The sequence below is a fragment of the Poromitra crassiceps genome, assembly GCF_964638095.1.
Source record: "Poromitra crassiceps genome assembly, chromosome: 4".
In the NCBI taxonomy this organism is placed as follows: Eukaryota; Metazoa; Chordata; class Actinopteri; order Beryciformes; family Melamphaidae; genus Poromitra; species Poromitra crassiceps.
In genome coordinates this window covers 16,499,027-16,521,364 of record NC_139626.1, presented here as the reverse complement: position 1 = coordinate 16,521,364, position 22,338 = coordinate 16,499,027, and the positions used below count along the sequence as shown (strand labels likewise).

At 47.0% G+C, this 22,338-nt stretch overlaps 1 protein-coding gene and 1 pseudogene across 2 annotated transcripts in view; one reads left to right on the top strand and one right to left on the bottom strand.

Moving 5' to 3' along the window:
• Nucleotides 1–8,472: 8,472 nt before the first annotated feature.
• LOC310776038 (serine/threonine-protein phosphatase 2A activator pseudogene) lies at nt 8,473–9,447 on the bottom strand (annotated as a pseudogene). Its single transcript has one exon. The product of its transcript is annotated as a serine/threonine-protein phosphatase 2A activator pseudogene (transcript).
• Nucleotides 9,448–11,889: 2,442 nt separating this feature from the next.
• ankfn1a (ankyrin repeat and fibronectin type III domain containing 1a) overlaps nt 11,890–22,338 on the top strand; it is a gene marked incomplete at both ends in the record, with an annotated part of 74,304 nt that continues 63,855 nt past the window's right edge. The window contains 3 exons of the mRNA XM_083635787.1: nt 11,890–12,077; nt 16,049–16,250; nt 18,547–18,757. Of these exons, the coding sequence (XP_083491913.1) occupies nt 11,890–12,077; nt 16,049–16,250; nt 18,547–18,757 (601 nt within the window). The remainder of the gene's footprint in view (nt 12,078–16,048; nt 16,251–18,546; nt 18,758–22,338) is intronic.

The window sequence follows — 22,338 nt, the reverse complement described above, 5'->3', positions numbered from 1 at the left end:
CAACAGGGCTGAATCATTGACAGTGGTGGTGTAGTTAGGGATTGTTTGTTGTTGGTCATGATTAACGGTCCGCATCAACAGGGCTGAATCATTGACGGTGGTGGTGTAGTTAGGGATTGTTTGTTGGTCATGATTAACGGTCCGCATCAACAGGGCTGAATCATTGACAGTGGTGGTGTAGTTAGGGATTGTTTGTTGGTGGTCATGATTAACGGTCCGCATCAACAGGGCTGAATCATTGACAGTGGTGGTGTAGTCAGGAATGTCATACCGAATCGACCTGGATAGCTAGGCTTAGATAGTGAGGTAATATGCAGTTGTGCGGTGGTAGCATGGAGGGGGGTGTTTCCAGGACGCTGGATTACACCGTTAAGCCTTCTTGAGGTGTCGTGGGCCTAACTTAACGAAACGTCGGTGAAGGAAGGTGCCCACTTGAAAACCCCAATGACATGCTTCATACTGCTGTTGGCTAGGGTAGGTAACTGGTGATTTGTGTCTTGTTTATTAGTTTGTTAGCCTGTTAGCTTGTTTTATTCTGGATTGGGCTTCTAAGTGTGTTTTTCCTCGGATTTTGGCACAAGGGATAGTAACATCTTGTCCTGTGTATTAATTAATACTAAAGCTAGCTTAGGCTAGTGACTGTTGTGAATAGTGCAGCTGACAACTAGGGAAAGACCTAGTGACAGCATGGAAAGACAGCTGACAGGAGGGATTAGACCCCACCGGGGCTGCAATGGGTTAGCTGCTCATTGTGGCAGTAGCCAAGGCCAATAGGCCATTGGTTACACCCAAACTTGCTACGAAACAGAATTATGAAAAAACACCCCTAGAGTCTGCGAGAGCGGGGGCGGAAGATGACTCACCTATGGTTGACACGGTTATTGACTCTGGAACGGACTTGACTATGAGTAGGGAAAACATGTCAGTGGAAGCCACTAGTTCAGATGTAGATGGAAAGAAGCGTCAGGTTTGCTTGTGTGGCTGGCAGAAGGTAACAACTTTGAGGGGCCTTAGAATCCATCAAGGCAGGAAGAGGTGCTTGGTAGAGGGAACACAGGGACCCCGCATTGATAATTATTTCTTAAGAAGTTTATCAAGTCAGTCGGGTGAAGTCCAGCGACAGGAAGTAACCCACAGCTCGCAGGACATCAGCACCCCTGATGTTGAGGCAGGTCCTAGCACCGAGGAAAGCAGAGAGGCCAGCCAGCCAAAAAGGGAGAAGATTAGCGGTCAGAAGCCTAGAGTTAAGTGGCCAGGTGCAGCGGAAAGTAGGAAGTGGGAAGATATCAATAGTGATTTGGTTAGGATGTTAGAGAAGCTTAAAGGAACTGCTGAGAGTAAGTTGGAGAAAATGGGAGATTGTATTTATGATTATGGTAAGGAAAGGTTTGGCGTCTTTGAGAAAAGGAAGAAACTAGAGGCTGAGGTAGTTAAATCTAGGCGCCAACAAGAGATAGATAGACTTATCCAGGAGAGAAGACAGCTTAAAAGGCAGTGGAGGAAAGCTACAGAGGTTGAGAAGGAAGGCATTGATTGCTTGCAGTCAGATGTGAGGGATCGGTTGGCAGTTTTAAGAAGAGCAGAGAGCATTAGGAAAAATAGGAAAAAGAAAGAGCGAGCTAGAATAGCATTCTATAAGGATCCATTTAGATTTGTGAAGTCATTGTTTAGTAAGGAAAAGAATGGTAGCCTTATGGTACCTAAGCAGAAGCTTGAGGAATATTTGGAGGAGGTTCACAAAGATAGGGAAAGGTTTAGAGAGATGACAGTCCCAGCTGATATTCCACCTATTGGTGAAATAGAGAGCCAGTGTGATGATAGCCCACCAAGGTGGAAAGAAGTTCAAGAAGTAGTGAGACGTGCAAGGGCCTCTTCAGCCCCGGGTCCTAATGGAGTCCCCTACCGGCTGTATAAGAGTGCTCCAGATGTGTTGCAGTTTCTATGGAAGCTGATGAAGGTAGTCTGGAAGAAGCAGGTTATTCCTAAGGCATGGCGTAGAGCAGGGGGAATCTTCATTCCTAAAGAAAGGGACTCGTTAGAGATAAGTCAGTTTAGACCTATCAGTCTACTTAATGTTGAAGGGAAGGTTTTCTTTAGTGTTGTGGCACAGAGGCTGTCTAGTTATCTAGAAAAGAATAGGCTAATAGATACTTCGGTGCAAAAGGCTGGAATTCCCGGCTTCTCCGGGTGCTTAGAGCACACCAGCATGATCTGGCACCAAATCCAGTCAGCTAGGCGTGAGAAGAGAGACCTGCATGTAGTATTCTTGGACCTGGCTAATGCTTTCGGGTCAGTGCCGCATAGTCTGTTATGGGAGGCCTTTGATTTCTTTAGAGTGCCAGGTAGTATAAAGAGCTTAGTTAAAGCCTACTTCTTAGATATTCAACTCTGCTTTACCACAGCAGAGTACACTACAGCTTGGCAGCAGCTGGAGATAGGCATTATGGCAGGGTGTACAATTTCCCCATTAGCTTTTACCATGGCAATGGAGATCATTATTAGGGCTTCAAAATGGGTAGTGGGTGGAGAAAGGCTGCAGGGAGGGCTGCGGCTCCCTCCAATTAGGGCATACATGGATGACATGACGACTATGACGTCAACCGCTCCATGTACTAGCAGATTGTTGGATAAGTTAAATAGTAATCTGCAGTGGGCTAGAATGAAAGTGAAGCCAAGTAAGTCCAGGAGTATTTCAATCATTAAAGGGAGGGTAGTAGGTAAGAAGTTTGTTATAAATGATGAGGTGGTGCCTACAGTGTTAGAGAAACCAGTCAAGAGTTTGGGAAGATGGTATGATGCAAGTCTCAGTGATAAGGGACAGTTTGAGGAGGTGAGGCAGGAAATGATTCAAGGTATTTCAAGTATAGACAAGTCAGGGCTCCCAGGAAAGTTAAAGTTGTGGTGTTTGCAGTTTGGATTGTTGCCTCGGTTGATGTGGCCACTGACAGTGTATGAGGTTCCCCTTTCAAAGGTAGAAAAGCTAGAAAGGATGATTAACTCATTCATTAGAAAATGGCTCGGAGTCCCACGCTGCCTAAGCAGTGTAGCCTTATATGGGAAAGGCATATTGGAATTGCCATTATCTAGCCTGACAGAGGAGTTCAAGTGTGCTAAGGTTAGACTGGAAATGACTCTGACTCAGTCAAAGGATCCAGTGGTTAGGAGTGTAGCGCCCACAGTTAAAACAGGGAGGAAGTGGAACCCAAAGGAGGCAGTACAGCAAGCACAGTCAGCTCTTAGACACAGGGATATCATAGGTCAGGTGCAGCATGGGCGTGGAGGCTTAGGGTTGTGCATAGGGAAACCTGTGTGGAACAAGGCATCAGTAATAGAAAAGAGGAAGATGGTAGTTGAAGAAGTACATAGGCAAGAGGAGGCAGTAAGATGTACTAAGGCAGTGTCGCAGGCAAAGCAAGGACAGTGGGTGAACTGGGAGAGTGTAGAGAAGAGAAAGTTGAAGTGGAGAGAGTTGTGGAGCATGGAGGCCAGCAGAATTAGATTTATTCTAGGGGCTACTTATGATGTGCTGCCATCTCCCCAGAACTTAAATCAGTGGTTGGGCGAGGATGGTGCCTGCCCGTTGTGTTCTAGTGTATGTACATTGAGGCATATACTGTCAGGGTGTAAGGTCAGTCTCTCCCAGGGGCGATACACCTGGCGTCACAACCAGGTGTTGAAATGTTTGGCAGCTGCAGTTGAGGAAAAGCGGCTAGAAGTAAATTCTCTAGTTGCTAGCAAAGAGAATAGACAGATCAAATTTGTACGTGAGGGAGAAAAGATTAGACCAATTAAGGTCAGGCACAAGTTAGGGCAGCTAAGTGTAGGTGGAGCCTGGGAAATGAGGGTTGACTTGAATGAACAGCTAGTCATCCCAGCATATATAGTTAGCACCCGGCTACGTCCGGACTTGTTACTGTGGTCTGAGGTAGAGAAGAGAGTTTATTTTATCGAACTCACAGTCCCGTGGGAAGATCGAGTTGAGGAGGCTTATGAGCGCAAGAAAGCTAGGTATGCTGAAATGGCAGCAGAGGCAGAGCAGCGAGGTTGGAGGGCTCGAGTGCGGCCTGTAGAGGTGGGCTGCCGTGGTTTTGTGGCAAAGTCCGTTATTGCCTTACTAACTGAGTTGGGCATTCGGGGACGGAGCCTGAAACTTGCGGTTAGCAACATGTCTCAGGCAGCAGAACGAGCAAGTGAATGGCTGTGGATAAGGAGGAAACATGCTAGCTGGGGAGCTCGCTAAGGTCAGATTGATTGTTTGTTGTTGGTCATGATTAACGGTCCGCATCAACAGGGCTGAATCATTGACAGTGGTGGTGTAGTTAGGGATTGTTTGTTGTTGGTCATGATTAACGGTCCGCATCAACAGGGCTGAATCATTGACGGTGGTGGTGTAGTTAGGGATTGTTTGTTGGTCATGATTAACGGTCCGCATCAACAGGGCTGAATCATTGACAGTGGTGGTGTAGTTAGGGATTGTTTGTTGGTGGTCATGATTAACGGTCCGCATCAACAGGGCTGAATCATTGACAGTGGTGGTGTAGTCAGGAATGTCATACCGAATCGACCTGGATAGCTAGGCTTAGATAGTGAGGTAATATGCAGCTGTGCGGTGGTAGCATGGAGGGGGGTGTTTCCAGGACGCTGGATTACACCGTTAAGCCTTCTTGAGGTGTCGTGGGCCTAACTTAACGAAACGTCGGTGAAGGAAGGTGCCCACTTGAAAACCCCAATGACATGCTTCATACTGCTGTTGGCTAGGGTAGGTAACTGGTGATTTGTGTCTTGTTTATTAGTTTGTTAGCCTGTTAGCTTGTTTTATTCTGGATTGGGCTTCTAAGTGTGTTTTTCCTCGGATTTTGGCACAAGGGATAGTAACATCTTGTCCTGTGTATTAATTAATACTGTGTGAACACAAACCAAGGCACAAATGCAACAATTCAACATTCAAATGTATCAATTAAGCCCCTGAATCGGAACAAAGCAAACGACCTACAGGTGTGAATACACCCTTGGATTACTCCAGCTGAGTAGTATGGTAGCATTTTCTTTAACTACATTTTTGCTCATGGTGTGTGGGGTAGGCTAGACGGTACCATTGACTACCATTCATTGTGCTAAGCTAACTAGTGCTCGCTATTGTTCTACTACTGTGCCCTTCTCTTCTCTGTGCGTGTAGTTAGAGAAGAGAAGAGCATCTATCTTCTCGTCTTACTATCGGGAAGATGGCAAATAGACAAATCTCCCAAAATGAAGTTGTGTTCCTTTAAATCAAAGAAATGAATGTCTGGGAAGGGGGGCGGGGGGTCAAGATTATTCAATTGAAACTGTAGGAACCTGCATAGTATCCCTCTTTATCTCCCTCTCTCCATCTCCCTCTCTCCCTCCTCTGTTTCCTTCCCTCTCTCTCCTTCCTCACTCTCTCTCTCTCTATCGCTCCCTCCCCCCCATGCTCTTCACCTGTTGGTCCTTAGTGGAAACCATGGAAACAGTGTGATCCCGAGGCAGGGCTCAGCCAATCAGCAGCCGGCTGCGGTGTGGCTCCGAGCACGGCGGGAAGCTGGCAGATGAATTGTTTGGAGTTGTTATTGTTTGTGTCGTTTGTGCTGGTGTCGTTTGTGCTGGTATCGTTTGTGGCGTCAGAACAATATTGTTCAAATTGTTAGCTATTTAAATGTAAAACTAACGAAGCAGCTGCTGACTGTGTTTGTATTATACAGAGAATCCAGATCCAGGACTGATCAACTTGCTGAAACAATGTTCATCATATTTACAATCGCACCCGGAAGTACTTTTGTTGTTGTTGTGATGTCACACTGATTCGTCCTATATGTTGAAATGTTTTGAAAAAGGGGGTGGTACCCAATGTGTTTGGGGGTACCAGTGAATAGATGACTCAATATTCATTTTGAGGTGAACTGTCCCTTTAATAAAGCTGTGTTTTTGCATGCTTGGATGCGTGTGTGTCTCGTGACAGAGACATGTAGAGGGTTGTCCGTACAGTAGTTTTCCACGGCCGTGTGTGTGTGTGTGTGTGTGTGTGTGTGTGTGTGTGTGGGGGGGGGGGGGGGGGGGGGGGGGGGGGGGGGTGTAACACAGTTGGTCAGATACCGAGGAATCCACAAGCCAGAGCCTCAGACTAGACATTGGGTTAGCTCTGGCTTTGACAGAGGAAGCTGCGGAAGTGATCCTGAAAGCTGTAGTTCCTCAAATTGCCACTTGAGACTAGCTCCAAAAGGGAGTAGTTGCCGTTTGCCCCCATGTTAAACTGCCCCACTTTGTAACAGGATTAAACATGTGCGGTCAGGGTCAGTAATTAACAGTCACCAAGCGCCAATGGCGACTAGATTTTACGTTTGGCAAGTGACTCTCAAACGGCTGTCTGCCACCTGGCACCCTCTTTAACAACACGCGTTTGTTTCTATGCGGCTCTGTGGAAGGCAAGTATAACGTTAGATGTGGAGCGCCAGCTGCCTGCCATAGAATACAGGTCGCTACTTGTAGCTCAGCTGACAGGAGTCAGACACACACATGCGTTTCACGAACACAGAAACATTCTCCTCGCACATTGAAATGTTGCGTTTAGGACACGTTATCACAACAAAACAGCAATGTGGGACCTCTGAGTAGCTTTACAGCTTCTGGCTGCTGTAACGTCAGCAGCCTCGCTCTGTCTGTCTGAGTTAGCCGTGTCAAGAGACTGCGAGTTAGCTAACGTTAGCAACAGACAGGAAGTTAGGCCAGCGTTAGGTAGGAATGGGACAGGAAGATGGGCTGTTCTGCCTTGAGAGTAAAATTCTGAGAGAAAATCTTTTTTGAGCTGTAGTAGAATACCATAAACACAGTACACACTCGTCATATATATATATACTGTATATATATATACTGTATATATATATATATATATATATATATATATATATATATATATATATATATATATATATATATATATATCCTTTCCAAAAAATTGGAATATCATGGATTTTCTTTCTTTCCATAATTCCTTTCAAAAAGTGAAACTTTCACAGAATATAGATTCATTACACACAAGGTGAAATATTTCTAGCCTTTATTTGTTTCATTTTTCATAATTTTGGCCTACAGCTCCAGAAAACCCCCAAAACAGTATTTCAAGAAATTAGAATAGTGTGAAGAAAATCAGCAGTTACTTCTCAGTTATGACTGATTCCAGCCTCAGTCCACTCCCTCTGAATCTCCGCCAAATTTTAGAATCGTCTTTGCGTGACAATCCGCTGAAGCCCACGGACATCCATGGTATTTCCATGACATTCTAATTTTTTGGAAAGGATCTGTGTGTGTGTATATATATATATATATATATACATAGTGTGTGTGTATATATATACACACACACACACACACACACACACACACACACACACACACACACAGTATATCACAAAGTGGCCCGCCAGATTCTTAAAGCCCCCCCTCCAGTGTATTTTGGTATTTTTCCACTATTCCATGTGTTGCTGGTCTGTTGTTAAATGGACTGCATTTGGTAAATGGACTGCATTTATATAGATAGCACTTTTATCCAAAGCGCTTTACAATGTGCCTACATTCACCCATTCACACAAGCTGCCACGCAGGAGCCATTTGGGGTTCAGTGTCCTGCCCAAGGACACTTCGACATGCGGACTGGAGGAGCCGGGGATCGAACCACGGACCTTCTGATTAGTGGATGACCCGCTCTACCTCCTGAGCCACAGCCGCCCCTGTTGTTGATTATCCACAATGTTCACCAGTATTTCTTTTGACAAATAACCTCATTTTGTGCTAAAAAAATAATGGTCCGACGTACGATAGATAGCTTTTAGCTACGTTTGTTAGCTAAGTGTCCACCAGGCTCACCAGGCGTTTTTTGACAGAGATGCGGGGAGATAGTAATAGCATTTCCAGCACTTTGCTGTGGGCGCAAAGAGTTTAATGAAGCCAAGAGGCGAAGCTGTTCTGTCTTCTTTTTTCTCTTTTTTTACAGCGCTGCAGGTGAACAAGCTATCAATGTAAGTTCTTTGGGGCAAATGATGATGTGCAACTGACTATTCATAGTATTCCCATGATGTCACAGGCATTTTCCTACCAATATGGCACTACAATACACACAGCTCATTGGCTGTTTGTGTGCTTGATTGTAATCACCTGTTAATTGATTACAATCACCTGTTGTTTTCCTACCAAGATGGCCGTGTAGTGATGATGTAACAAGTGATCAATACAGCGCGTGCTCATGTGTTTGACATGGAACAACCGTTACAGTTAGAAAAACTGACTGGAGGGGGCCTTTAAGCTTGGGAAGCCAGCCCTAATTTGTGTGTGCACAAAAAGAAAACAAACTATACGGTTTACTTGTGCTCTTGTTGTATTTGAAAGTGGGGCTGCGTGAGGAAGGCAACTTGAACTGTTGTCATTTGCTCTTTCCGTCATGGGCGTGGCTTTCCTCCATAACCGTCACGGTTTCACCGGCTGGATGGACAGGAGGCTGCCAAATTTGAAGTGTTGGATCACGGGGAACTTCTCCAGACACTCTGCCTTGTACATTCGGATCAGGCGCTGGTTGACTTTGGCCCAAGTACCCACGGCACTGATGTTCCACAGCTGGTTGGAGTGCTCCGTAAATGGACCCGTCTTCATCTCGTTAATGTACTTGATGCAGTCCAGAAACATGTAGTCTGGGTGATGCTCGTTCACCACCTTCTCATCCATGAAATGCTTGGGCTCCACTGTGGGGTGATCTACAAACTGGGAGCTGCCCCATATGAAGGGGAGGAACTGGAAGTCGTCCAGTCCCCAGGCACCCTGGCTTCCAGCTGGCTCCATTCTGTAGGTCTTCTGCAGCTTCCGCATGACTGCAAGATAGCTGTTAAAAACGTTAAAGATGATAGCCAGCTGATCATTCACCCTGAGAGCTCCAACCTTACACAGACAGCAAAGGAAGGCAGCAAAGGCAGCTTCGTGACCTGTTCCATAGTCTATCCTGGTAGAGTTGCCCACAGCCTCTTTCAGATAGACTGCGATCTCGGGAGCGGCTGCCTGCTGCTCGGGTGGCAGCACCAAGGACACCAAGGCCTCGGCCTCCTTGTCCAGTTTGGCGTACCAGGTCCTGTAGGCTTTATTCCCGAAGCGGGATGGCTGGTTGATGGGAGGGGTTTCGTTGATCCAGCGGTCCAGTGTCCCCAGCAGATCCACTAACTTCTCCACTGTCTGAGACACATGGTATTCACACCTCAGCTTCTTTCCTTTCACACCTTCATTCAGCATCAGAACAAAGCTCATGTAGTCTGCATATGCTTGGGATCGGTTCCACTTGCTCATGTCAGGAACCCTACTGATTTCTTTCTTGGGTATCATGAAGGTGGGATTGGCTAGGACCTTTGGAGCATCTTCCTCAGGAGAGCATCCTGGCTGATTTCCAGTTTCTGCCATGATCACACATAACAGGGTATTGCTCTTCTCACCAATTACACAAGTGGTGATATCAGTGATTTATGACAGACACTGATGATGTCATTGAAATTGTGACATCATCAGTGATGTCGTAAATCCCTTACTTTACAGGTAGGACCGGTGCAACTTGGGCAAATCGAGATCTCAACATCACCGATATCATGAGTGATGTCATCAGTAAGTGATGTAATCAGTGCTGATGCCATCACTGATGTCGCCAGTGATGTCACTCGAGCAATTACAATATTGCTTCTTATGACATCACAATTCAGTCTATGACTTCAAGGTTCAAGGTGATATTTATTATCCCCGATGGGCACTTTGTGGTACAGCCAGCAGTAACATAAACCATCAAACAAATCATCAAACAACAGAAATAGACAACAAGATGCACGTTACATAGTTGTTTAAAAAGTGAATAGCAGCAGGAAAACCTGAGTTTTTCAGTCTATTGGTCCTGCATCTTTTGGCACACTATCTGCGGCCAGAGTGGAGCGACTTAAACTCTGAGGACAGGGGATGATTAGGGTCAGCCAAGATAGACTGAGCCTTCCTCAAGGACCTAACATTGTATAGGTTAGGGAGTGCGAGCAATTTAGCTGCACACCTTAACTCTGCTCTGCAGTCTGTTCTTATTCTTCAGGGTAAGTGACCCATACCAGCTCACAAAAGAAAAGGTGAGGACTGATTCTATAAAACGAGAATAAAACATGTTCATGTGCTATCGACATGACTCCAGAGCTTACGATAAAAACAAACATGGGCTGATGATGTCACAATGTCTATGGCATCATTAGCATCACATCATCAGTGATTTATGACATCACTGATGACATCACAATTCAGTCTGACATCACTGGTTATGTCACAATGTCTGTTGACATCATTAGTGGGTATGACATGAGTGGGAGAAGGGGAAGGTTTTTGGAACCAGATGATGGCTTCCGCCCCTGGCCTGAGGCCAAGGAGGTGTGAGAAACACCGGGAACTTGAGAGAAGAACCAGGTCTAGAGTGAGACCATCCAACTGTGAGAGGCAGCAATGTGCCGCAAGGCCTCCAGTCTGCCGGAAAGCCATTAGAAGAAGAACATCATGAGTGATTTATAACATCACTGATGACATCACAATTCATTCTATGACATCACTGATTATGTCACAATATCTATGATATCATTAGTGGGTATGGCAGCTTTCTCTCCCTGACTCCTATTCAATTGGTTTAGACCTTTGATTGATCCCTCACTGCATCATGTCCCGCCTCCAACACCCTGTTTCAACAGGGGGTGGGGGATAATGCTAACGGTGCTAACATGCATCTCATATCCGGACTGTCTTGTCTGGTGGTTGAGCTTGTCATTTCATCATTCATTTCATCACTGTTGCTCCAGTGACATCACAGTTGGGCAATTGCAAATGCATTCAACACACACGCGCGCACCCCCACACACACACACACACACACACACACACAACTGCCCGAATGACATCACTTCCATCACATCATCCATCAAATCTTGACCGTCCTCCACTTAGCCTATTTTAAGTCTCTCCTCCCTCTCTCTCTCCTCTCTCCTCTCTCTCCTCTCTCTCCTCTATCTCCCTCTCTTCTCAATTAAATTCAAAGAGGCTTTATTGGCATGACCATAGTGAATAACAGTATTGCCAAACACATTGGACATGGTGGTACAGACAGAGGGGAAAATACAGTTTGTAACATACAAACTGTAACATACAAACTGTTCAAACAACCATGTAGACAAAATTGTCTTCTCTCTCCTCTCTTCTCTCTCTCCCTCTCTCTCACTCTCCTCGATCTCCCTATATCCTCTCTCCTCTATCTCCCTCTCTATCCTCTCTCCTCTATCTCCCTCTCTCTATCTCTCTATCTCCCTCTCTCCTCTCTCTCACTCTATCTAGTTTAGTGTTTCTTTTTTGTAAAGCGTCTGAGTTCTTCAAAAGCGCTATAAAAAACCCATGTTTATTATTATTATTATTATCTCCCTCTCTCACTCTTTCACTCTCCTCTCTTCTCTCTCTCTCACTATCTCCCTCTCTCCTCTCTCTCTCCTCTCTCACTCTCCTCTCTTCTCTCTCTCTCTCTATCTCCCTCTCTCCTCTCTCTATCCTCTCTCACTCTCTCACTCTCCTCTCTTCTCTCTCTCTCTATCTCCCTCTCTCCTCTCTCTATCCTCTCTCACTCTCTCAGCCGCTCATTCGCTCTATCGCTCTCCAGTGTGTGCATACATGCCGATCCGGTGTGTGTGTGTGCGCGTGCATGCGAGATGCGTTCGCTCGGTGAACAGGTGTTCTACACACTCAGCGTGTGGAGAGCGAGCTCCAGAGTAGGGACCACATAGAGGCTCTCGCACCAACAGGAGAGCCACGCATCCGGGGCTGCCGCTCAGCCCCTCGCCCCTCGAGATGCTCCAGAGCTCCAGAGAGGCAGCATCGCTCAGAGATTTAACCCAGGAGCAGAGCCTCGCATCCGGGGCTGCCGCTCAGCCCCTCGCCCCTGGAGATGCTCCAGAGCTCCAGAGAGGCAGCACCGCTCAGAGAGATTTAACCCAGGAGCAGAGCCTTGATGCTGTGATAAGCCTACTGCTGGTGCTGTACAGCCTAGCCTGCGTTTACTCTGGAGGATTCTTGGCTGGATTTTTCTCCAGGTTTTGTTGTGAGTATAATAGTTTTACAATTCAGACTTTAAAGTAATGCAGTTTTTTTGTTTTGCCGATCTGGGGAGAGTTGTAGACTAGCACATGCTTTCTCCGATACATGTGCAGTCGCCACCCCGACAGGACATAGCCCCCCCCCCCCCAAACAAGCATCCCGACCGACCAGAGGAGGCAGCGACCAGCACCTCTCCCGCTTCCCACCCATAGACACGGCCAATTGTATCTGTATGAACGTCTGACCAAGCCGTGCAAGTACCGCTGCCGGGAGTTGAACCCGGGTCTCGGCGGTAGGAGAGTGCTTTTACCTCGACACGCCCCATATCTAGTTTTTCATATCTAAAGCGGAAGAAAATAGAGAAATCATCACTCGGAGTCAGACTGCTTTATAGCAACTTGTGCGCAGGAGTTGGAACGGCTGGATGTCGGTCTTTGTAAACAAATATAGTTCCATATTTGGCTTCTGGCTTCAGTTTGTAAAGCAGTCTCAGGCAGAGTAATGCAGTTAATGACCTGCTGCTGTTTTCACATTCACTTTTATTTATTTATTTATTTATTTCTGCAGTCTGCTGTTGGGAGCCACACTGTGGTCTCTGTCTGTTCCACTTAGAGATGCACCGATCCACTTCTCTTTGTTTTCATAGCTCCGGCCAACATGGCCGACAGCTGCCTATAAGTCACTCACTCTGTTGGTTGGCTGCTCGGTCGCTCCGCCACTAAAAGTTCATCACGCTTTAGCGGGCACACTTTTCCCCCTAGGAGCTAGGCTGGAATTTAGCATGGAGGTCATGTGTGTGTGTGTGTGTGTGTCTGTGTTGTGTTTTTGTTCAAGTGTGTCTGTGTTGTGTTTGTGTTTATGTGTGTCTGTGTTGTGTTTGTGTTCGTGTGTGTGTGTGTGTGTGTGTGTGTGTGTGTGTCTGTGTGTGTGTGTCTGTGTTCGTCTGTGTGTGTGTGTGTCTGTGTTGTGTTTGTGTTCATGTGTGTGTGTGTGTCTGTGTTGTGTTTGTGTTCGTGTGTGTGTGTGTCTGTGTTTGTGTTCGTGCCAATTGGCTAAAAGGGGGGTGGGGGGCATCTTCCTTGATCTACACAGCTGACATGACATCACAGTGCAGCAGGTCTCATGCTGTTCACATGCTGCGGGGCTGCGTTCACATCTCTCTTCAGTCTTCACCGTGACGGTGCGTTGCTCAAAGTGACAACATGATACTTTAGACTAATGGATCGTATCGGATTCTACTTCTTTTCCCCCTCAAATATCCGATCCAGTGATTTTGGCCGGATCCACGCCGGCGCCGGAGTATCGGATCGGACCATCCCTACTACTTACTAGCACTGTTTCATGTTATGTGAGAGTGGGTTTATGGTCCAGCACAAGCTATGAATGGAGTCTGGATCAGAACGTGGCTCGGCAACGTCAGTCTGCGATCCGATATGTGAATTACGTCAGTATCGGCACCCGATACCGATATAATATCCCATCTCTAGTTCCAGTCTCTTATCTTCCTCTTCCTCCTTCTTCCTAAACTTCTTCTTCTCACTATTTCCCTCTGCATGTTTACGCCCTCTGGAGTTGATGTTCCGACGGAGTGCGTTGCCGAATTTCATGCAATTCGGACATTCGCATAGTCATAGCGCCACCTACCGGCAACACAGAAAATGGTTTATCTCGAGAACCAATTTTCTTTTTATCAATTGAAAAAATTGCACGTTGCAACTTGCAAGTGCAGGTTGTCCTCTCAACATCCATCACCTACATCCTCTTTTTTTTTGCTATCTTTCCCTGTGTGTGTGTGTGTGTGTGTGTGTGTGTGTGTGTGTGTGTGTGTGTGTGTGTGTGTGTGTGTGTGTGTGTGTGTGTGTGTGTGTGTGTGTGTTTGCGTGCGTGCGTGTGTGTCAGGTCAGACAGTAAGATCTCTCGGCTGGCCCAGAAGTGGAACCAGAGGCCGGGGGGAGATGCTCTGATCAAAGAGCTGAGATCCAGGTACACGCACATGCGTGTGCACAGACACACACACACGTGCACGCACATGCATGTTTACAGACACACACACACGTGCACGCACATGTGTGTTCCTTCCTCAGTGTTGTGCAGTCAGAGGCCTTCCTCAGTGTTGTGCTTTGTCAGGCAAACTGACGGCTATAAACAATTAACAATTGTTCCCAGTACAACAGATAGGGTCATAAATAGATGAATTGGGACTATAAGTAGAAACAAATTTGATTAGAAAATAGAAAAAGCAAGTGTTTTATAGAAAACAACTTAATAATAGCTCCTCGTTGAGGCCTTTGGGCTATTCTGTCAGCAGGGCACACATATAAGCTGGTGGACTCTGTGCTTTCACATATAAGCTGGTGGACTCTGTGCTGTCACATACTGTATAAACTGGTGGACTCTGTGCTGTCACATATAAGCTGGTGGACTCTGTGCTGTCACATATAAACTGGTGGACTCTGTACTTTCACATATAAGCTGGTGGACTCTGTGCTTTCACATATAAGCTGGTGGACTCTGTGCTTTCACATATAAGCTGGTGGACTCTGTGCTTTCACATATAAGCTGGTGGACTCTGTACTTTCACATATACCGGTAAACTGGTGGACTCTGTACTTTCACATATAAGCTGGTGGACTCTGTGCTTTCACATATAAGCTGGTGGACTCTGTGCTTTCACATATAAGCTGGTGGACTCTGTACTTTCACATATAAACTGGTGGACTCTGTACTTTCACATACAGTATAAGCTGGTGGACTCTGTACTTTCACATATAAGCTGGTGGACTCTGTGCTTTCACATATAAGCTGGTGGACTCTGTGCTTTCACATATAAGCTGGTGGACTCTGTGCTTTCACATATAAGCTGGTGGACTCTGTACTTTCACATATAAACTGGTGGACTCTGTACTTTCACATACAGTATAAGCTGGTGGACTCTGTACTTTCACATATAAGCTGGTGGACTATGTGCTTTCACATATAAGCTGGTGGACTCTGTACTTTCACATACAGTATAAGCTGGTGGACTCTGTACTTTCACATATAAGCTGGTGGACTCTGTACTTTCACATACAGTATAAGCTGGTGGACTCTGTACTTTCACATATAAGCTGGTGGACTCTGTACTTTCACATATAAGCTGGTGGACTCTGTACTTTCACATATAAACTGGTGGACTCTGTACTTTCACATATAAGCTGGTGGACTCTGTGCTTTCACATATAAGCTGGTGGACTCTGTGCTTTCACATATAAACTGGTGGACTCTGTACTTTCACATATAAACTGGTGGACTCTGTGCTTTCACATATAAACTGGTGGACTCTGTACTTTCACATATAAACTGGTGGACTCTGTGCTTTGCTTTCACATATAAGCTGGTGGACTCGGTGCTGTCACATATAAGCTGGTGGACTCTGTGCTTTCACATATAAGCTGGTGGACTCTGTGCTTTCACATATAAGCTGGTGGACTCTGTGCTTTCACATATAAACTGGTGGCCTTGCCTGCTGAAGGCTGACTGAACAACACAAGTGAATCCGTGAAACACAACCCATAGAGAAACATCTCCTTTATGCGATCTTGGGATTTCTGGTTTTACTTTGGTGTTACTATCAAATAAATATTTGACAAGAATGCGCCCAATATGAGCAGCAGATGAGGCAGCGAGCTGTTGGGTCCAACATCATTCTGCAGATGAGACGAGACCAGCGAACCTGTGTCGTATGTCATATCAATTATATTGATATGACATACGACACAGGTTCGTTTTAGTTTTATACTTTTCAGAGCCTGTACTAAAAAAAACTCTTACTTGAGTAAACAAGTTGAATCAGTACTTCTGCCTTTGCCAGAGTATTTTTTTACACAAGTAACTGTACTTCTACTTGAGTAAAGTATGTGTACTCCCCTCTCAGCAGCAGCGTGCCAGGCGGGATGACCCAGCAGATGCAGAACCTGCAGCTGTCCCAGGCGAAGAGGTGTCCGGGGGGGCCGGCCTCCCCCAGCGCCGCCAAACGCCTGTACAGGAACCTGTCGGAGAAGCTGAGGGGCGGCAGCACCTCCTCCTTTGAAGACGCATACTTCTTCGGGAAGAACGACTGCCTGCGCAAAGCCTCGGTGAGTCTGTCTGAGGGAGAGGAGCTTTTGGCTTTTGAGCGTTTACGGGTTGCGAACTAAAGTTGAAAGACTGGTTTTACATCATGTCCGGTCCAGTCGGGGGTTAGGGATGGGACAAATAATCTATGAACTGACAAGAGACAGAACTGAGGGGCGTCTGGGTAGTGTAGAGGTAAAAGCAGTCCCCTACCAACGTGGAGACCCGGGTTTAATTAGCAGTACTTCCTGCTTCGTCAGATGTTCCTACTTCCTACAGATACAATTGGCCATGCCTGCGGGTAGGACGCCAGTGAGTTATGAGTCGCTGCACTAGCGCCTCCTCTGGTCGGTCGGGGCGCCTGTTCGTGGGGATGGGGTTGGTGAATTGGGGGGGACTCGCAGGGATGCTGGTTGGTAGGGGGAAAAGGCAATGGGATTTTTGTATGGGAATTTCGGTTCAATGCATTGCACTTTTGAAGCGTTTTCTGATAACCGCGTAAAAACAAACACGCTTCAAAAGTTATAAATGTGGTCCTCGTTTGTGAAGATTATCTTGCTGAACACAAACTTTGCTGTTTCATAAACTTTTGTTAACCACAGACCTCATGCATTTAACCCAAATCCCCATCCAAAAAGCCCATTGCTTTTTACACGCATTTTACACACATTGGACAAGTACAGAGACAGAACTGTATTCCTTTAAATTCCATGAAATGTGTTGCCTGATATCAGACTGAATTGTCAACTCGTCTCTCTCTCTCTCTCTCTCTCTCTCTCTCTCTCTCTCTCTCTCTCTCTCTCTCTCTCTCTCTCTATCTGGGTGAGAGATAGATGAGTAGACAAACTGATTGAGCTCATAATTATTTAACTGTCCCAATTAGCGAAGGTCTGTTCTCACATCGTTTTGCATATCACACACACTCACACACTCCTTGAGCCTAATTGATGGCATGTCCCTCTATTTTTGTCTGTCTGTTAAGCACACTCTGAGTGACGTGCCATTGGACAATCCGTCATTCAGTTCAGTCAATCCATCTGTCAATTAGGAGGATTATATTTTCCCCTAACCAATCACTAGAGACCAACGTATCTGGCTGAATGTAACATCATTTTCGGTCGACACTGATGCGTCGCCATGACAACACCAGAAATACTGTAGGTGTCACTTAATCCAGGGATGCTGGGGACATGTCCCCACCACTTTTTCAAATGGCCAATTTGATCCCTATCCCTTTTTACGCCTCCGCCGGCAATCGCCAGATCAAACACTGCAGCTGCTGATTGGACTGATTTGCACATAGGGAGCAACAAAGAATCAATGAAATCAGCTGCTGATTGGCTGGAATGAAAGCCTGTGGACTCTTGGGCCTCAATGGCACGTTATTATGGAACCCACCGCGGTTCCGGCAAAACCACGCCCTGTGACTTCTTGTGTTTTTATCTCCTCTTACAGACCATGCAGTGCAGTGACTGTATCTTGTGTTTTTATCTCCCCCTGCAGACCATGCAGTTCAGTGACTGTATCTTGTGTTTTTATCTCCCCCTGCAGACCATGCAGTGCAGTGACTGTATCTTGTGTTTTTATCTCCCCCTGCAGACCATGCAGTGCAGTGACTGTATCTTGTGTTTTTATCTCCCCCTACAGACCATGCAGTGCAGTGACTGTATCTTGTGTTTTTATCTCCCCCTACAGACCATGCAGTGCAGTGACTGTATCTTGTGTTTTTATCTCCTCTTACAGACCATGCAGTGCAGTGACTGTATCTTGTGTTTTTATCTCCCCCTACAGACCATGCAGTGCAGTGACTGTATCTTGTGTTTTTATCTCCCCCTACAGACCATGCAGTGCAGTGACTGTATCTTGTGTTTTTATCTCCCCCTACAGACCATGCAGTGCAGTGACTGTATCTTGTGTTTTTATCTCCTCTTACAGACCATGCACGGCAGTGACTGTATCTTGTGTTTTTATCTCCTCTTACAGACCATGCAGTGCAGTGACTGTATCTTGTGTTTTTATCTCCTCTTACAGACCATGCAGTGCAGTGACTGTATCTTGTGTTTTTGTCTCCCCCTGCAGACCATGCAGTGCAGTGACTGTATCTTGTGTTTTTGTCTCCCCCTACAGACCATGCAGTGCAGTGACTGTATCTTGTGTTTTTATCTCCTCTTACAGCCCATGCAGTGCAGTGACTGTATCTTGTGTTTTTATCTCCTCTTACAGACCATGCACGGCAGTGACTGTATCTTGTGTTTTTGTCTCCCCCTGCAGACCATGCAGGGCAGTGACTGTATCTTGTGTTTTTGTCTCCCCCTGCAGACCATGCAGGGCAGTGACTGTATCTTGGAGGCGGTGGAGCAGCAGGACCTGGATGCGGTGCAGATCTTGCTCTACCAGTTCAGTGTGGATGATCTGGATCTGAACACACCCAGCAGCCAGGGCCTCACGCCGCTCGACATCGCTATCATGACCAACAACACGCCCATCGCCAAACTGCTGCTCAAGGCCGGGGGCAGGGAGAGCCCACACTGTGAGTCTGTCAGGGCAGGGAGAGCCCACACTGTGAGTCTGTCAGGGCAGGGAGAGCCCACACTGTGAGTCTGTCAGGGCAGGGAGAGCCCACACTGTGAGTCTGTCAGGGCAGGGAGAGCCCACACTGTGAGTCTGTCAGGGCAGGGAGAGCCCACACTGTGAGTCTGTCAGGGCAGGGAGAGCCCACACTGTGAGTCTGTCAGGGCAGGGAGAGCCCACACTGTGAGTCTGTCAGGGCAGGGAGAGCCCACACTGTGAGTCTGTCAGGGCAGGGAGAGCCCACACTGTGAGTCTGTCAGGGCAGGGAGAGCCCACACTGTGAGTCTGTCAGGGCAGGGAGAGCCCACACTGTGAGTCTGTCAGGGCAGGGAGAGCCCACACTGTGAGTCTGTCAGGGCAGGGAGAGCCCACACTGTGAGTCTGTCAGGGCAGGGAGAGCCCACACTGTGAGTCTGTCAGGGCAGGGAGAGCCCACACTGTGAGTCTGTCAGGGCAGGGAGAGCCCACACTGTGAGTCTGTCAGGGCAGGGAGAGCCCACACTGTGAGTCTGTCAGGGCAGGGAGAGCCCACACTGTGAGTCTGTCAGGGCAGGGAGAGCCCACACTGTGAGTCTGTCAGGGCAGGGAGAGCCCACACTGTGAGTCTGTCAGGGCAGGGAGAGCCCACACTGTGAGTCTGTCAGGGCAGGGAGAGCCCACACTGTGAGTCTGTCAGGGCAGGGAGAGCCCACACTGTGAGTCTGTCAGGGCAGGGAGAGCCCACACTGTGAGTCTGTCAGGGCAGGGAGAGCCCACACTGTGAGTCTGGGCTCTGTCATTGGCTCCGACCATGTCAATCAGAGCGGCTTGCGCTCCCTCCTCCCTGTGTTTCACTGTAAATAGTGCCCTGCCGCCTCAGTGAAAACAACGCTAACTAGCTAGCAATCTAACGGCAGAAGCCTACACGCTAGCTCGTTGCTACATGCTGAAAATGGCAAGTTGGATTGTTGGAAGCTATTTTTATTTTTATTTTTTGGATGGTTGGGAATGGTTGGGAATCACTGCTCTAGCTCAGTGATTCTCAGTTGAGTCCACATTAGAGCCTCAGACGCCATGTGATGAGATTTATTGGCTCCGACCCAAATCTGAGAGGGTTTTTGCTTTCAGATTTTGATTTTGTCCAGAATTCCATGACTGTCTGTATTGTAGGGAGAGAGATAACTAGAGCTGCAACGATTCATCGATTGGTCAATCGACAGAAAATTAATTGACACCTATTTTGATAATCGATTAATCATTTTGATTTTCTCTTCTTCAAGTCAAAATTCTCTGATTTCACCTTCTGAAATGTGAATATTTTCTGGTTTCTTCACTCCACTATGACAGTCAGTAAACTGAATATCTTTGGGTTGTGGACAAAACAAGACATTTGATGTCATCTTGGCCTTTGGGAAACACTGATTGACATTTTTCATGATTTTCAGATCATTTTATAGACCAAACAACTAATTGATTAACCGAGAAATAATCAACAGATTAAATAAAAAATAATCTTTAGTAGCAGCCCTAGAGATAACAGAGAAACTATGGGCATGTGGGGAGTAAAACCAGACAACCTAGACCAGGGCTCTTCAACCATATTGTTCAGGGGCCACATTGTCAGAAAGCTAAGGGCCCGGGAGCCATTATCATCAGCGCCACCACATCTTTTTCTTTTTTTAGTGTGTGTGTGTGTGTGTGTGTGTGTGTGTGTGTGTGTGTGTTCGTGTTCATGTTCGTGTTTGTGTGCGTGTTTGTGTGCGTGTGTGTTCGTGTGTGTGTGTGTGTGTGTGTGTGTGTGTGTGTGTGTGTGTTCGTGTGCGTGTGTGTTCGTGTGGAAGGCAGGTTAGAGAAACAGTCACAGCTCAGTTATAGAGGAGAGCTGCTGCGGACCCTCCAGTCCAGACAGCGGGCTATGTGTGTGTCTGCAGACCCCCACCACCACCACCACCACACACACACACACACACACACACACACACACACACACACACACACACACACACACACACACACACACTCCTCCCAAGACAGGTGGTTCTTACTTGACTCCACATCAGCAGGACAGCCCCCCGCCCACCCACTAGTGTCTGGTTGCGTGTTTAGTGTGTACAGTATTTGCGCCGTGTGTGTCTGTGTGCGTGTGAGGATCGTGGGTGGCTGTGTGTGTGTGTGTGTGTGTGTGTGTGTGGATCAGTGGGTGGCTGTGTGTGTGTGTGTGTGTGTGTGGTCAGTGGGTGGCTGTGTGTGTGGATCGTGGGTGGCTGTGTGTGTGTGTGTGTGTCTAAGGGGTGAAACAGTGGGCACTTTCCAGCAGCGAGTGAGGCCCCTGCATGACTCTCTCTCCCCACAGAAAGACTCTTAACAAGGTTTGTCGTTTAAAGCTTTAACTTTTCCAGCGATGCGTGATGTGTAACGCCAGGCCAATTACTCTAAGTGATTTATTGTGGCGCGGGCCGGCCGGGCGGGCGGGCGAGCAGAAGAGACAGGTAGACAGAGAGAGAGAGAGAGAGAGAGAGGGAGAGAGCGAGCGCTCTCCAAACAGTGGCATCCGCTCTCGGTCGCCCGCCGCACGTCCCTGTAAACAAACACAGAGTCAACCCTGCTGGCGTGTCCCTCCTGAGACCTGCTGCTCTGTCTGTGTCATTCCTCCAGTACCAAGCAAGGGCCCTGTGTGTGTGTGTGTGTGTGTGTGTGTGTGTGTGTGTGTGTGTGTGTGTGTGTGTGTGTGTGTGTGTGTGTGTGTGTGTGTGTGTGTGTGTGTGTGTGTGTGTGAGAGAGAGATTTTTTAATGCGTCTCACTGAGCTCACTGACATGCGTTGTGTTTCCCTGTGTGTCTACAGTAGCAGAGATGTTGTGTTTCCTGTGTGTCTACAGTAGGAGAGATGATGTGTTTCCTGTGTGTCTACAGTAGCAGAGATGTTGTGTTTCCTGTGTGTCTACAGTAGCAGAGATGTTGTGTTTCCTGTGTGTCTACAGTAGCAGAGATGATGTGTTTCCTGTGTGTCTACAGTAGCAGAGATGTTGTGTTTCCTGTGTGTCTACAGTAGCAGAGATGTTGTGTTTCCTGTGTGTCTACAGTAGCAGAGATGTTGTGTTTCCTGTGTGTCTACAGTAGCAGAGATGTTGTGTTTCCTGTGTGTCTACAGTAGCAGAGATGTTGTGTTTCCTGTGTGTCTACAGTAGCAGAGATGTTGTTTCCTGTGTGTCTACAGTAGCAGAGATGTTGTGTTTCCTGTGTGTCTACAGTAGCAGAGATGTTGTGTTTCCTGTGTGTCTACAGTAGCAGAGATGTTGTGTTTCCTGTGTGTCTACAGTAGCAGAGATGTTGTTTCCTGTGTGTCTACAGTAGCAGAGATGTTGTGTTTCCTGTGTGTCTACAGTAGCAGAGATGTTGTGTTTCCTGTGTGTCTACAGTAGCAGAGATGTTGTTTCCTGTGTGTCTACAGTAGCAGAGATGTTGTGTTTCCTGTGTGTCTACAGTAGCAGAGATGTTGTGTTTCCTGTGTGTCTACAGTAGCAGAGATGTTGTGTTTCCTGTGTGTCTACAGTAGCAGAGA